Here is a 13,600-nt window from a genome sequence, read left to right on the forward strand (position 1 = left end):
CAAAAATGAAATCTTAAGCAAATCCTAGAGAGCTCTAAGTAGTATTTGGGAGCATAGCTGAACAGGCTCATGAGCCCTAGCTATGTTTGGGAGTTGAACGTTTAGAAATTTGATCTTATGAACGCATTAAAAAGTATAAGAGAAATAGCTGTGTAATATATTTGAAACATATTTCTTATGATTTCTAAAGGTACTCAACTGAGAATTTTGATATAAAATATTTAGAGGGATTTTTCCAGATATTCGTTAATTTTTGGCAAAATGCAGCTCTCGGATGTTGGAGGGTGAGCGGTGGTAAGCCTTCCCTATGATCCGGCTGATTCAGAAAGTAAAAGGTATCAGTTTCTTTGTTCACAGTCATCACGTCTTCCGTCGTTATAGCTCGGAGGTTGTGAGATTAGGCGTCCGCGCCTTGATTCTGTCGCCCTGGTCTCTACCTAATTCCAGGACTAAATTCTTCAAGTATTAGCGTCCATCGTAATAATCTGCCATTCATGTTCTTGGCATTTAAAAGCCGCTTTAGACTGACGTGGTCTGTTAGGACTTTTATGGGTTCTCCAAAGATGTATGGCCAACACTGCTTGCACGCGTACACCAGGACAAGACATTCTTTCTCGGAAACTGAATAGTTTTGTTCTTCTTTCCCTGTTCTTTGGACTAGGATGGCGCCAACGTCATATTTGCCAGCGTGGTTGTATATTTCCATGTTTAGTGTCTCTTGTAACACTTCTAAATAACTTGAAACCGAAAGTTAAAAGCTATCCCCTGAAATATAACTAATGATAAAATCTCTGAAAGATAAAAACCAGTGTAGTCACGGACCAGGACAAAAACGTCGGCTTAGACGCTAGACGCCAGTTGGCATACATTTTGGTCGATGTACTCGCCTATGGTAAAAAAATCTATCGGCGCAGGCGCATCGGCGTAAACGGGTCGGCACAACACCCGTCTTTGTAAAACCTACGGCATGATACCGTCTACAGGGTTTGTTATAGGAATAGTAGGAATTTTTATACCATCTAATTAACGAGTTCTAAAATATCAAGTCAATTCTTTAAAGCCACGTCCATCTTAAAGTTGGCCATCTCAGAGACAATAAACTGAAGATGGACAGTTAAACTAGCATAACATATATAACAATTTAACAATAGCACGGGTAAAAGATACCCAAAATTCGTTCCAACTTGCAATCTGGCTTAAAAATTCCAATTTGGTGTCTGCTTTGAGGATCTGATGACTCCGCAGCGATGCGGGGTGGTCAATTTGTTTTTGGATGGGTAATGGGGGCCAGGGGGCAGTAGTTCCCGATATTTGAATACACAATTCTTAACAATCTAAATTTTCCATTTTTTCATTTAAAATTTAAATAAATGGAGTTTTTACATTAAAATATGTTTGATACTAGCTTTCTCAGTTACAGACTGATATATCAGCCCAAAAATATAAAAGTTTTCCCTTAAAATTTGATTGTGGCATGTTAAAGTAGACTGAATCTGGGAAAATTTACAATTTTGGTGTCCGACGGTAGATTTAACAAACTAAAGTTTTCAAATTTGGAGAATAGAAATTAAATTAATTCTAACACAGTGTTATTAGCTTTCTCAGTTACAGACTGATATATCAGCACAGAAATATAAAAGTTTTCGCTTAAAATTTGATTGTGGCATGTTAAAGTAGACCGAATCTTGGAAAATTTACAATTTTTGTGTCCGACGGAGGATTTAACAAACTAAAGTTTTCAAATTTGGAGAATAGAAATTAAATTAATTCTAACACATAGTGTTATTAGCTTTCTCTGTTACAGACTGATATATCAGCCCAGAAATATAAAAGTTTTCCCTTAAAATTTGTTGTGGCATGATAAATTAGACTGAATCTTCGAAAATTTAAAATTTTGTTGTCCGACGGAGGATTTGAAATGACTTACTTTTATCTCTGTTTCAGTGTCATAACTTCTTACAAATTATTCCAAAATATCCAAGCACCTATTTAATTATACCACATTTTTTATTATTAATTATACCAGATTTTTTATTATTAATTATACCTGATATTTAATTAATATATATAAAATAACTGGGTGTCTAGCAAGTAAGATTAAAAAACAGAAAACAAGTTTATTAAAACCGGTTTTTAGTATATTTAGCTAGATCTCGGCCTTAGATATTTTAAATCACGAAACAGGTGTAAATAAAATACAGATTAAAGTTTTGTAAAATTTTTAACCAACTCACAATAGCAACCTAGATTAATCTAGGTTGCTATGAACTCACCCATGTGGTCTACCGTTACTGTACAGTTAGGCTTAATGGAATACGGTCCTAAAATTATGGTCTCATAGGCTTAGCAAGATTAATGTATTTGGCAAATGTTAGGCCTTACCCAAGAAATATAATAAATTATGTTTATCGAAACCCTACATCATAATCCTGCTTTTCAACAAATAGGTTTTAAACAGTAAAATAATCAATCTTACCTTAAATCCCACAAGTGCACAAAGGACCTTTAATCTGCGAAGACCAAGAAACTGAGAAACAACTGCGGTACGCGCACATGGAACCTTGGATTCGCGGTTCTAAAATCTCAGGAAATTTTCACTCTCTCGTCGTCCGCGTTTGTGACGTCATCATGCGACTTATTATACGCAGTATTTTACCAACCTTGTCCCATCCCGTCCCGTGTCTCTCGCTAAGCGCTCTACCGCCGCAAATTTCCCGGTTATTTTCGAGTTTTTTACAAAAATTGAAGGCGTGTAAATTGTTTTATTGATATAAAAAAAATATTTGTTAAACAAGAATTTATTGGACAAATTCCTTTTCCAATTAAACTGAACATTACAATTAGAATTTTACATATAACAAATACAAGTGTTGTGTTATCCAAAAATTTAAAAACGAAATTTTTCAATGAAATATTAGAAATAGCTCAATCCATTTAATAATATCTTCACTAGTTAACTTTTACTTTTTATAAAAACCATACCCATTGTTTCAAACAAAACAAAAATGACTTTCTATAAAGTATCACAAATATCTTTTACAATTTTGCAATGTCAATTTTAAAATTAATAATATCTTCACTAGTTAACTTTTACTGTTTTATAAAAACAATACCATTGTTTCAAATATACAAAAATGACTTTCTATAAAACATCACAAATATATTTTACAACTTAATGCCAAAAACGTTGTATTTTTGAGATTCAACTATTTATCTATTAAAACGCCAATCTCATTCAATAATGTCAGATTTGAAATCTAGTCAACAATTTGATATAAAATATCACCGTTATTTTTTCAACTTAGAAATAAAAAGCTAACCTGGGTATGTTTTCTAAAACTGAAATTTTTGAATTTAATTTGGCTGGTTGTGTTTTTACATTTATTTGTTAGAGCATTTTTTATATTGTCAATGAATTTAAAAATAACCGAGATCAGTTTCCTCTACAAATTATATAGAACCAAATAACTGAGGAAAGACTAGCTAGTGATCTTCGGATATGTTAATATGGCCTCTTATCAAGGGGCATAAATTAATAATAATATCCTGTATACACTTCCTTACTCTTTATGTAATTGTGTGTAAAGCTGCTAAGTACATTTTAGGATAATGTTAATGAAATTGTCGAACATTTCTGTGAAATGTTAAGTCACAATTTTTGTGCTTTTTCCTACTATTATCTTCGGATTCTCTTTCGAGAAATCCCCGTCAGTTGAAGGCTTCCAAATTAAAATGTTCTGAGCAAATACGCGATGTTTCTGGATTAAATTTGTCTAACCTTCTACAACGCACAACCCACACCTTCTGCAGCTCAGGATCTTTGCGGAATCAATAATATGTTATATTTTGGGTTTCTTCAGATTGTTTGGGGGATTTTCAACAATTTTGGCACACTGCAACCGCATATCTTGTACCAGTCATCCTATTAGCTTTTGGAAACCATGTAAAAGAATAAATATTGATATAAAAAATGAAAAACCTAAATAAAAACGGCATGCATTTTAAAAATTGCAATATATTTACGTCTAACTTTGGTTAAAAATAATCCAAAATAAATAAAATAATAAAATCTAATACTTAAATAACAATAAAGTTGAAAAAAATGTACTTACTCAATACAATTCATAAATTATGACATAAATAATATATTACTTAAATGCTTCTATAATATAGTAGGAAAAAAGCTTCTATAATATAGTAGGAAAAATACTTCTATAATATAGTAGAGACATGTTCACTTATATTATAGTAGAAAATTCATCTATAATATATTTTTAAATTAGGTTAGTGATTTGTAACAAAGAACTGTTTGTCTTACGGGTCAAAGGGGGGGGCTTTCCCGAGGGGCCGTACCTTTGACTGTACTAATGGGATTACGCGTAATCTTAGAAGTCCCTGCCTTTGGCAGTGCTAATCTAAGCGTAATCCGGTGTACAGACTTTCTAAGAGTGGTTAGCCCCTCGGGCTTTCCGGAAATACGAACCACGTGACGTCACTTCCGGTGACATTGAGAGTTGATATGACCTGATATTGGTATCATTCGATTGGTCTCAACGTGCTCTTACCAAATATCGCCAAATTAACCTTCAACCAAACGGCGTATAAGACTAAAAAAGTAATTATGTCTTACACATGTACATTTGGGAGGGGCTAAAAATTAGTTTTTTAGTCTTATACGCCTCTTGGTTCAGATTTGATCGTTAATTTAGCAATCGAATGATACCAATATCAGGTCATATCAATTCTCAATGTCACCGGAAGTGCCGTCACGTGGTTCGTATTTCCGGAAAGCCCCCACTTTGACCCGTAAGACAAACAGTTCTTTGTTACAAATCACTAACCTAATTTAAAAATATATTGACCCACCGTGTACCTTATCACATGCTTATTTTGTCATGGGCTCTTGGACTATGCCGAAAATTTTAGAATTAATTTTAACCGATTCGCAAAAACAGGGGCGAATCCAAGCAATGCTGGATTAACACTATTGGAAGTTAAAAAAATAAGATCTCAATTTTGACTGCCAATGTGGTTAAGCATAAAATATCGATAGAATTACCGTATTTAAGATTTTTTTCTATGGTAATTCTTTACACTTTCACTGAGGCAGCAGCCGGCGAGAGAGACTCGAATAAGATATATAATACGCCTAAAAAAGGGCCCACATTTAACCCATTACCCATTAATGGAATACGTCTATTATTCTTATACGCTATATGTACGTGTTTTATTATATCACCCCCGCCAACTAAGGCTCTAATCAGTGGCGGCTTAAGAAGGCAGGGTCCCTGGGGTGGCAATATTTTGTGACACCCCCAGGACCGTGCAGTTTCACGGGTCCTTCGTTTTGCGCCCCCCATTCTTCAAGTTTAATCGTTCTGATTTACACCCCCCCCCCCTCGAGCTTCTCTGATGGCACCCATGGCTACCCTGGTACCAGGGGCGGACCGCCCCCCTCGCCCCCCTTACGCCGCCACTAGCTCTAATTTAAACGTTGGCTTCCTATATCTCACTCTTTGCTGCTGTACGACTTGTTTTAATCTGAAATAAAAACACGAGAACCACCAATGGTCTAGAGAGTTAGGAGTAAAAACGCGAACAAGTAAAGAGACCAAGAAATGGGAGAGAAAACCAAGCTTTACTTGTTCGCATTTTTACTGTTAATCAGAAATAAATTTTACGAATAATCTTAAAAATATATCGAAAAAATAATATAAAAACATTGATTTCAAAGACATGGGCTCCCTAATCTCGGGGGCCCCTGTGCCATGGCACACTTAGCACAAATACGGCCCTGAACCCAAGGGGGCATAGGAGAGCTTCCCCAACCAAACATTTTCTCAGTTGGCAAATCGAAGATTTACATGACCTTTTTTTAGGAACCGAATTTCTTAAAAATAACAATTTTACCAAATGACTCGGAAAAACCAAAGAAAGTATTAGGGTGAATAGCAAGTATAGCTTCCGCCTTCCACAAGGCCTAAAATTATCTTGGTGTTTTAAAGCAACGATATTACGCGGGGAACTTCCGGTTAATACTATTCTAATTGGCGAGGCCTACCGGAAAGAACTAGGCCTAACGAATCCCGAGATCCACTTGCTATTCCTCCGAATTATTTTGTTTTTGAAAAACCTAAATTGAGTTGGAAAATTACAAGGGCGGTTCACTCCTCTTTTGAGCGCAGATTTAATCGGATCGTGATTAAATTTTTAATCCAATTTAATCACGATTAAAAAAATTTAATCTTTATTTAATCAGAATTTAATCGGCTTAACTATGATCTAATATTTTTCACGATTTAATCGTTTAAATCATGATCTAATCTTTTTAATCAGGATTTAATCTACGTAACAATGGTTAAATCTAGCGAATCTAGTTCATAATAATCATATTTTAATCATATATTTTTTATTTCGCCATCTAATATTAAATCGATAAAATTAAACCAAATAACTTTATTTAATTAAGTTTATAGTTTGGAGTATTTAAATTCAAAATAATAAATAAAAACACGAAGAACATGCGTAAGTAAAAGCTGGTTTATTAAGCCGGAGTATTTAATACTAAAAATAATATGCCTACTGGAACAGCCAAAAATGTAATTGTTTTGATAATAGTAACATTTATTATCATAGTTTAGCCACAATATAAGATACAGCAGTTATTAAATCGGAACGTCACACTTCTGATATTTCACACAGTTTAGTGTTAATCAGCGAATCACGATTCAATCGGCTGCCGCTTAATCACTAGCTAGATTTGATCTATTTAATCATTTTAATCATGATTTAATTGAATTTAATCTGCCAAGAGCGCATATTTTTATCAAGTGATCTGCCCCTCGGAAAAATCACAAATATCTCCTCCCTCCCCGAAACTGACTACCTTCGGTATGGCCCAAAACGAACTATTGCCGAAATATGTTAAAATCAGTCTTCGTGCGACAAACAAAATTTCACTTTCCCACGCGGTTGTAGTAGAGTGTAAAGTTCAGAGAACAAAGAGGTAAACGCTAGAGAACTAAGGCACCGCTAGCTTAGTAACGCCGCGAGAAAAACAAACATGCATACATAGTATACCCGTACTGCACTAGATGACTCTCTTTAGGCTGCTGAAATTTATTTTCACTGCAATATTTTTCCTCACCAGGAGGGTCACACACAGGTAATGCTTACAATTATAATCGTACTCTTATCTCGCTTCTAAAAATATATTTTCGGGTTAGAACTTTACATTATTAATTTAATTATAGGGGTGTGACTTGTAATCGAAAATTGTTTTCAAATATTAGACTAGCTTTCAAGATACCGTCCGAGACAGAGTGGGGGAGTCGGGCATCTCTCGCGCCATTTGTAACCGCTTGACACTAGACGATAGTTCGTATTAGATAATTCGAAACAGTAAGCGGGACTTAATTTCGGACTTCAAGTATGGATTCGTCAGACGTCGATTTCGTAACACCTCAAGGACACCCTAAGGACGATGGTAAAAAGGACAAGCGTCGTCGAGAATTTCCACAAATTATGGCTGATACGTTTCAAAAAATTATTCTCGATAAACAAGTATCAAAGTCTTTACAAGAATATGGAACAAGAATGATCGCTTCAGAATCTAACGATAAACAAGTATTAAAGTCTGTAGAAAGATATGCATCAAGAATAACAGCTGCAGGTTCTTCAGAATCTTTCGAAAAACAAGTATCAAAGTTTTTTGAAGAATATCTATCAAGAATGATACCTTCAGAATCTTTCGATAAACCATTATTTAAGTCTGTAGAAGGATATGGTTGAAAAATGATAACTTCAGGCTCTTCAGAATCTTTCGAAAAACAAGTATCAAAGTTTTTTGAAGAATGTGGATCAAAAATGATACCTTCAGAATCTTTCGATAAACCAGAATCTTTATCTGAGAGTGTGGATGGAAATTCAAACTTGAAACAAGAAATGAGAAGAATTTTCAGACCTAAAAGTGTTTCTCTATTGCCTAAAATTGTACACGTTCCAAAATTTAATCGAGGTTTGGACCGAGGATTTTCAACCAAGAAAACCAAAAAGTAAACCTTTTTAATAATTCTAAATGAAAAACAATTTTACTAACTATAACTTAATTAATTTTAAAATACTTATCTTAATCTCTTCTTAATATATCACAATCAATAACAGGGCCGGCGTTAGGGGGTAAGTGGCGCAAAAGTAAGGGGACCCGCCGGCTCGGGTGCCTACCGTGACTACCGTGTTTAAAACTGGGACCACTAAAAAATAATTCCTAACAAAAAAGGCATTATTTGATTTTTTGTATTAAATTTTCTAACTATTTCCAAAACAAAATAAATTTTAAAGTACAATATTGGGGGCAGGGCAGGGGCCTGAGGACGCTTACCCGGAACCCGAAAATCCTAGCGCCGGTCATGCTCAATCGGATTAGAATCCAAAAGGGGGTAGGGGGTTGTTCGTTCCAACAGATTTTTCCCCCGAGTTTGCAAAACGAGAGCGAGTTGGAAATTTTTTAAATTTGGGACTTTTTATAGGAGTGCAAACTTATAATACGCGGGAGTTTTAAGTAGTGTTGGGACAATTTAATTAAAGTTGACAAAATTAAGTTTTACTCCCCTCCCATTTCGAACCCTTCGCTACGCCCCTACAATCAAAAAATCTAAACTAAAAATATCCTATATTTAGAAGTACCTGTAATTCTTCAGCCAGTGCCAAAAGAAAGAGAGGCTCTTCTACTTTTGGATTAGAAGTGGTTCTACTATTGGGACCGAGTGTCGATGAAGTGCCATGGGGCAAAACGAGAAAATCGTTGAAGGACAAGGGATATATAATCAATTGGTTGATTTTTGTGAAAGAATGGTCTGCTGATGAAGTTTTAGAAGAAATTCGGAAACATTTCCAGGACATTCGTTCAACTGACGTAAGGTAAATGACCATTCATGTAATTCTAACAAGGAGACTACCCGAGGTGTAACTCACCGATTTTGTTTAAATTCTGGGATTAAGTAGACCTTCAAAAAACCCCAAAGGGAAAAAATGCGATCGGCTTTAGTTTTACCATGGCAACCGAAAACGTTTTTGACAACTAAAATATTATATTTCACTATGTAAATTAACATGGCAAAATCATTATGAAATTATTCAAAACCTTTTTAAAGAAAGGTGGTTAATTTTGGGTAAATATCTAATTTTGGGTAAATATCTCAATTTTGGGTAAATATCTCAATTTTGGCAAATATTTAAATTTAAATATTTAAATTAAATTTAGGTAAGAATTTAAATTTGGGTAAATATTTTAATTTGATTAAATATCTGAATTCCGGTAAATATATAAATTTTTGTAAACTTCTAAGTTTGGATAAAAATCTAAACTTTGGGTCATTCCACTGCAAATTTTACAAAAATTTTGATATTTACCTGAATTAAAATTTTAACCCAAATTTAAGTAATTACGCAAATTATTACTCAAATTTAAATTCTGACCCAAAAGTAGACGTTTACCCAAAATTAGACGTTTACCCAAAATTAGATGTTTACCCAAAATTAGACGTTAACCCAAAATTAGATGTTTACCCAAAATTAGATGTTTACTCAAAATTAGTTGTTTACCAAAATTAGATATTTACCCAAATTTAACCACCTTTCTTTAAAAGGTTTTTGAATAATTTCAATTAAAATCTTCGATTTTGCCATGTCAATTTAATATTTTAATTGTCAAGAACGTTTTCGGTTGCCATGGTAAAAAAAACTAAAGCCCATCGCATTTTTCCCTTTGGGGTTTTATACGTGATCTAAAAGGCAGATTGTCTCGTAAGTCTAGAGTCCTCGTTACTCCAACGCCACCACCGGGGATAAGCGGAATTATTCACGAGTTGGTGGGTGAAAATGAATTACACGTATTTAAGAAAAACACTTGGAAAATGCCGAAATTGTGAGCACTGGAATCAGCATAGAAATATAGAGAATGTCCGGTTTTGAAACACCGGTGTCCGGAAATTACGTTCGTTTGTCCGGTTAGAAGTCATTCGTGTCCGAAACTTAAGTTCGTGTGTCCGGATATTAGCTCCTATCGTCCGAGCCAAAGGTACATGGTTCCAAGTGATCGTACGGGTTGTTAAATTTTTGGGTCGGGTTTTCCAAATCCAAAAAAAAATTAATAAACGCCCGAGTGAGTGCTTAGCTACAGATTACAACCAAAACGGGAAGGACGGGGCAAGCCAGCAGCCTAATCTCTCGGCGACTTATCTCGTTCGAAGCTACAAAGGTCGCGACACACACGCCTCTCGTTCGCCTTGATTTCATTTTTGGTTTTACCATAAGTCTATAATATTGTTCCATAAGTTTGTCACTTTCAGGAATATTTTACTGAGAGCTAGTAACGGAGTAACGTCATCACAAGAAGAAATCTCCCCCTAGCAAGGCGAAGCCCGTAATGCAGTCTGTTTTGTGAAGAATAGAAAGTGTAACACATATGAAACAATGTTATACACTTATGGTTATACTTTTACTTTTAAATAGTCGGCCGCTGAAGGGATGCGACTATTCTCGTCACTTTTGTTATTAGAAATGGCGTAAAATGAAAAATTTAATAAAACCCCGACCCGACCCGATTTTTCGGGGTTTCTTCTGTCCCCGACCACGATCCCAACCACGACTAAAATTTCACCCCGTACGATCACTAATGGTTTCATAAAAAGACCAATGGTGTCCGATTAATTATCCAAAAGTCCGATAATAGGTACTCGTACTAGCCAGTTAATTTATCAGTTTAGCACTATTTTCCATAATTATTTTAAATATTTTTCTAAAGCATATGGAAGACAATGTTTCATATTTCATAGTTCTGAGGTTTAAATAGTCTATCTGCTGTTTCTCTTTGTTTAAATATGAATTTTCTATAAATTGTCCGATAATAGGGGGACTGACCCTAGGTAATTTTTGAAATATAAAAATTTACTGCTGTGTGATAACGTTTGGTGCGAGGAAAAATATTGCAAGAAATTTATTTAACGAAAACCATTTTTTTTTCATACCAAAATATTATTTTTTTTTGTCAAAATTGATTATTGACAAACCAAATATTTTTATATTTTAAATATGACCTAAATGGCGTCGTAATCTGTAACTTTTATGAAAAATATAGGAAAATGTGTAAATTTGTCATCACTTGAAAGTAAACGTTTTTTATTTTTCTAATTTTGACCCGAATGGCGTGCCATACGAACATCAAGGTATTCCCGAAGTTGTAGTTCAAACTTCTAGAGTGTTTGTTTAATCTATCTAAATTACTTTATATGAGAAAATTTCAATCGAATAAAAAGGATTTAAAATGCTTTAACGATTTATTTACAATAATATTGTTCAAGTAATAAATCCTAACAAGGAACGAAATTTTAATTTTAGGTTGGAGTTTCTTTTTGGAGTTCGCCATAGCCTTTGTAAACCAAATTTGGGCGTGGACGGTAATTCTGGAATTAATGGCCATCTTCTAAATTGAATTTGGAAATTCAAACAAAGACCTCTTTATGTAAGACCAAGTAAAAACCTCAAGCGTTGCGATGACTCCGATGATACTCTCCCAAGAGATAATGATTCGAATTCTGACACAGACTCGGAATTACCAGACATAAAACTCACAGACTCGGAATTACCGTACGTCCAAATCATAGACTCGGAATCAGATTCTAAGATCAATCTAAGCCCAATTAAAGGAAACAAGAAAATCAAAATGGATGAAAAAAAACAGTGAAAATCTCCCTGAAGATAATGAGATTGATTGCTCCAGCACTTCTATAACGTCCTCTTACTTTCAAAAACATAAATTGAGAAAAAACACGATTGGTATGAAGAAAGTCTCAAAATACTCTTCAAAGACGAAGACATGCCTCCTCCAATCGAGACACTAGATGTCTATGAGCCGGAATGGGAAGAACCATTGAGAGAAACATCTTCAAAAAACACGAAAGATGTACTTAAGGCCCATTTTCATGCTCACTGGTAGCGGATAAAAATTGTCGAAATTCGCATCCGCCACTTGCAAGCGTGAAAATAAAGCTAAGATATCTGTTTGAAACAGATCGACGCGGAAAGTGAAAAAGTGTGTAGCGGAAGCGGATTTTGTCGATTTTTACCCGCTACCAGCGAGCATGAAAATGGGGCTTTATGGATCTTAAACAACAAATAAATTTGACATGTTCGACACTTTTTAACATTAGTCGAAAAAATGTGATGGAATGCGCCTTTATGGCGTTCAAACGCAAAGGGTTTTGTCCTGCTAACAAAATTGATGTTTGTTTCGTTGGCGCTCAAGGATTTAACGAACCAGCTATTGACGCTGGCGGACCGACAAGAGAATTCCTTAGATACCTTATTAAACAATGTATGGCGAGCTCAATTTTTTCGGGACCGGAGAAATGTAGATCACTGGTAACAAACCCAATGGCGTTTGGGAAAAAAACGTACTATTTGTGTGGTACCGCTATATCAATGTCTCTAGTTCATGGTGGGCCAGGTCCTGGTTGCGTGAGTTCTGTTTCCTTTGAGTCGCTTGTAAAACTTGATTGCAGAGAAATCAACATTTCTATTGACGATATAGAAGATGCGGAGTTCAAGGAAAAGATAATCCGTCTGGACGAGAGTAACAATTTGGATGATTTTTATGAAGCGTTAGGCAATTTGTCGGATATGGTTTCGCTTACGGGCTCAAACAGAAGACATATAAAGGGAATTGGAGATAAAGAAATCATCGTCAAGGATATTCTATATTATTTTGTAATTGGGCGCCATACAGAAGCCTGTCTCAAGTTCAAAGAAGGCTTAGAGAATCTTGGAGTATTGCAACAAATGACAGAAAATCCTAACGCTTTTCGCCCGTTATTTTGTTACGTAGATAGAGATTTAACTGCCATCCAATTTTTTGAACTGTTTTGCTACATCGATTGTTCAGAGGAGGGAAGCAATAAGTACCAAAAAGAATGTAACGCGTATGCATTTTTTAGAGAGTTTATTTTACGATGTGAATCTTTCGATGAGGGCTCGTCTTCCGTCACCATTGCCGATGTGCTCTCATTTACCACGGGAGCAGAACATATCCCTCCACTAGGATTCGAAAATAAACCTTCTATTGGTTTTTTGCATGACGAAAAGAAATACCCCAAAGCTAACACCTGTGCTCCACAGATTTTTCTACCAACAGTGCATGAGTCTTTTGACGATTTCTTTGACATAATGATTGATGGAATAAAAAATTCCGTCGGTTTCGGAATTCCATAATATACATGTAGCTAATTTTTAGTTTTTGAAAAAGTTTAAATTGTTTACTTTAGTGTGGATTTCATAATTTTGAATAAAACCGGTATATAATCATTACTTATTTACTCTAGAATAATGACTATAGCTATCGCCAGGTGGTATTTTAGTGCTGACAATGGCTGAAGGCTGACTGATACAAACTTTCGCATTCAGTGGCGGATTACCGCACAGGCGCATCGGAGGAAGCACCTCCGCTTTTGATGAAGTTCATCCTCGAGATCAGGGTGCGCCTGGGGCCCCACAAACTCAAGATCCGCCACTGTTCGCATTAAGGAAATTATATAACGATATGACA

General features: G+C 35.2%; 1 protein-coding gene across 1 annotated transcript; it reads left to right on the top strand.

The window, feature by feature from the left end:
• The first annotated feature begins 12,480 nt into the window (after positions 1-12,480).
• LOC149926233 (G2/M phase-specific E3 ubiquitin-protein ligase-like) lies at positions 12,481-13,266 on the top strand. The gene has a single exon (XM_090161915.1). It carries the CDS (start codon positions 12,481-12,483, stop codon positions 13,264-13,266), a length of 786 nt encoding a protein of 261 aa, XP_090018041.1.
• Positions 13,267-13,600: the final 334 nt, after the last annotated feature.

This window comes from Leiobunum rupestre, chromosome 10 (assembly GCF_980474605.1).
Source record: "Leiobunum rupestre chromosome 10, qqLeiRupe1.1.hap1, whole genome shotgun sequence".
In the NCBI taxonomy this organism is placed as follows: domain Eukaryota; kingdom Metazoa; phylum Arthropoda; class Arachnida; order Opiliones; family Sclerosomatidae; genus Leiobunum; species Leiobunum rupestre.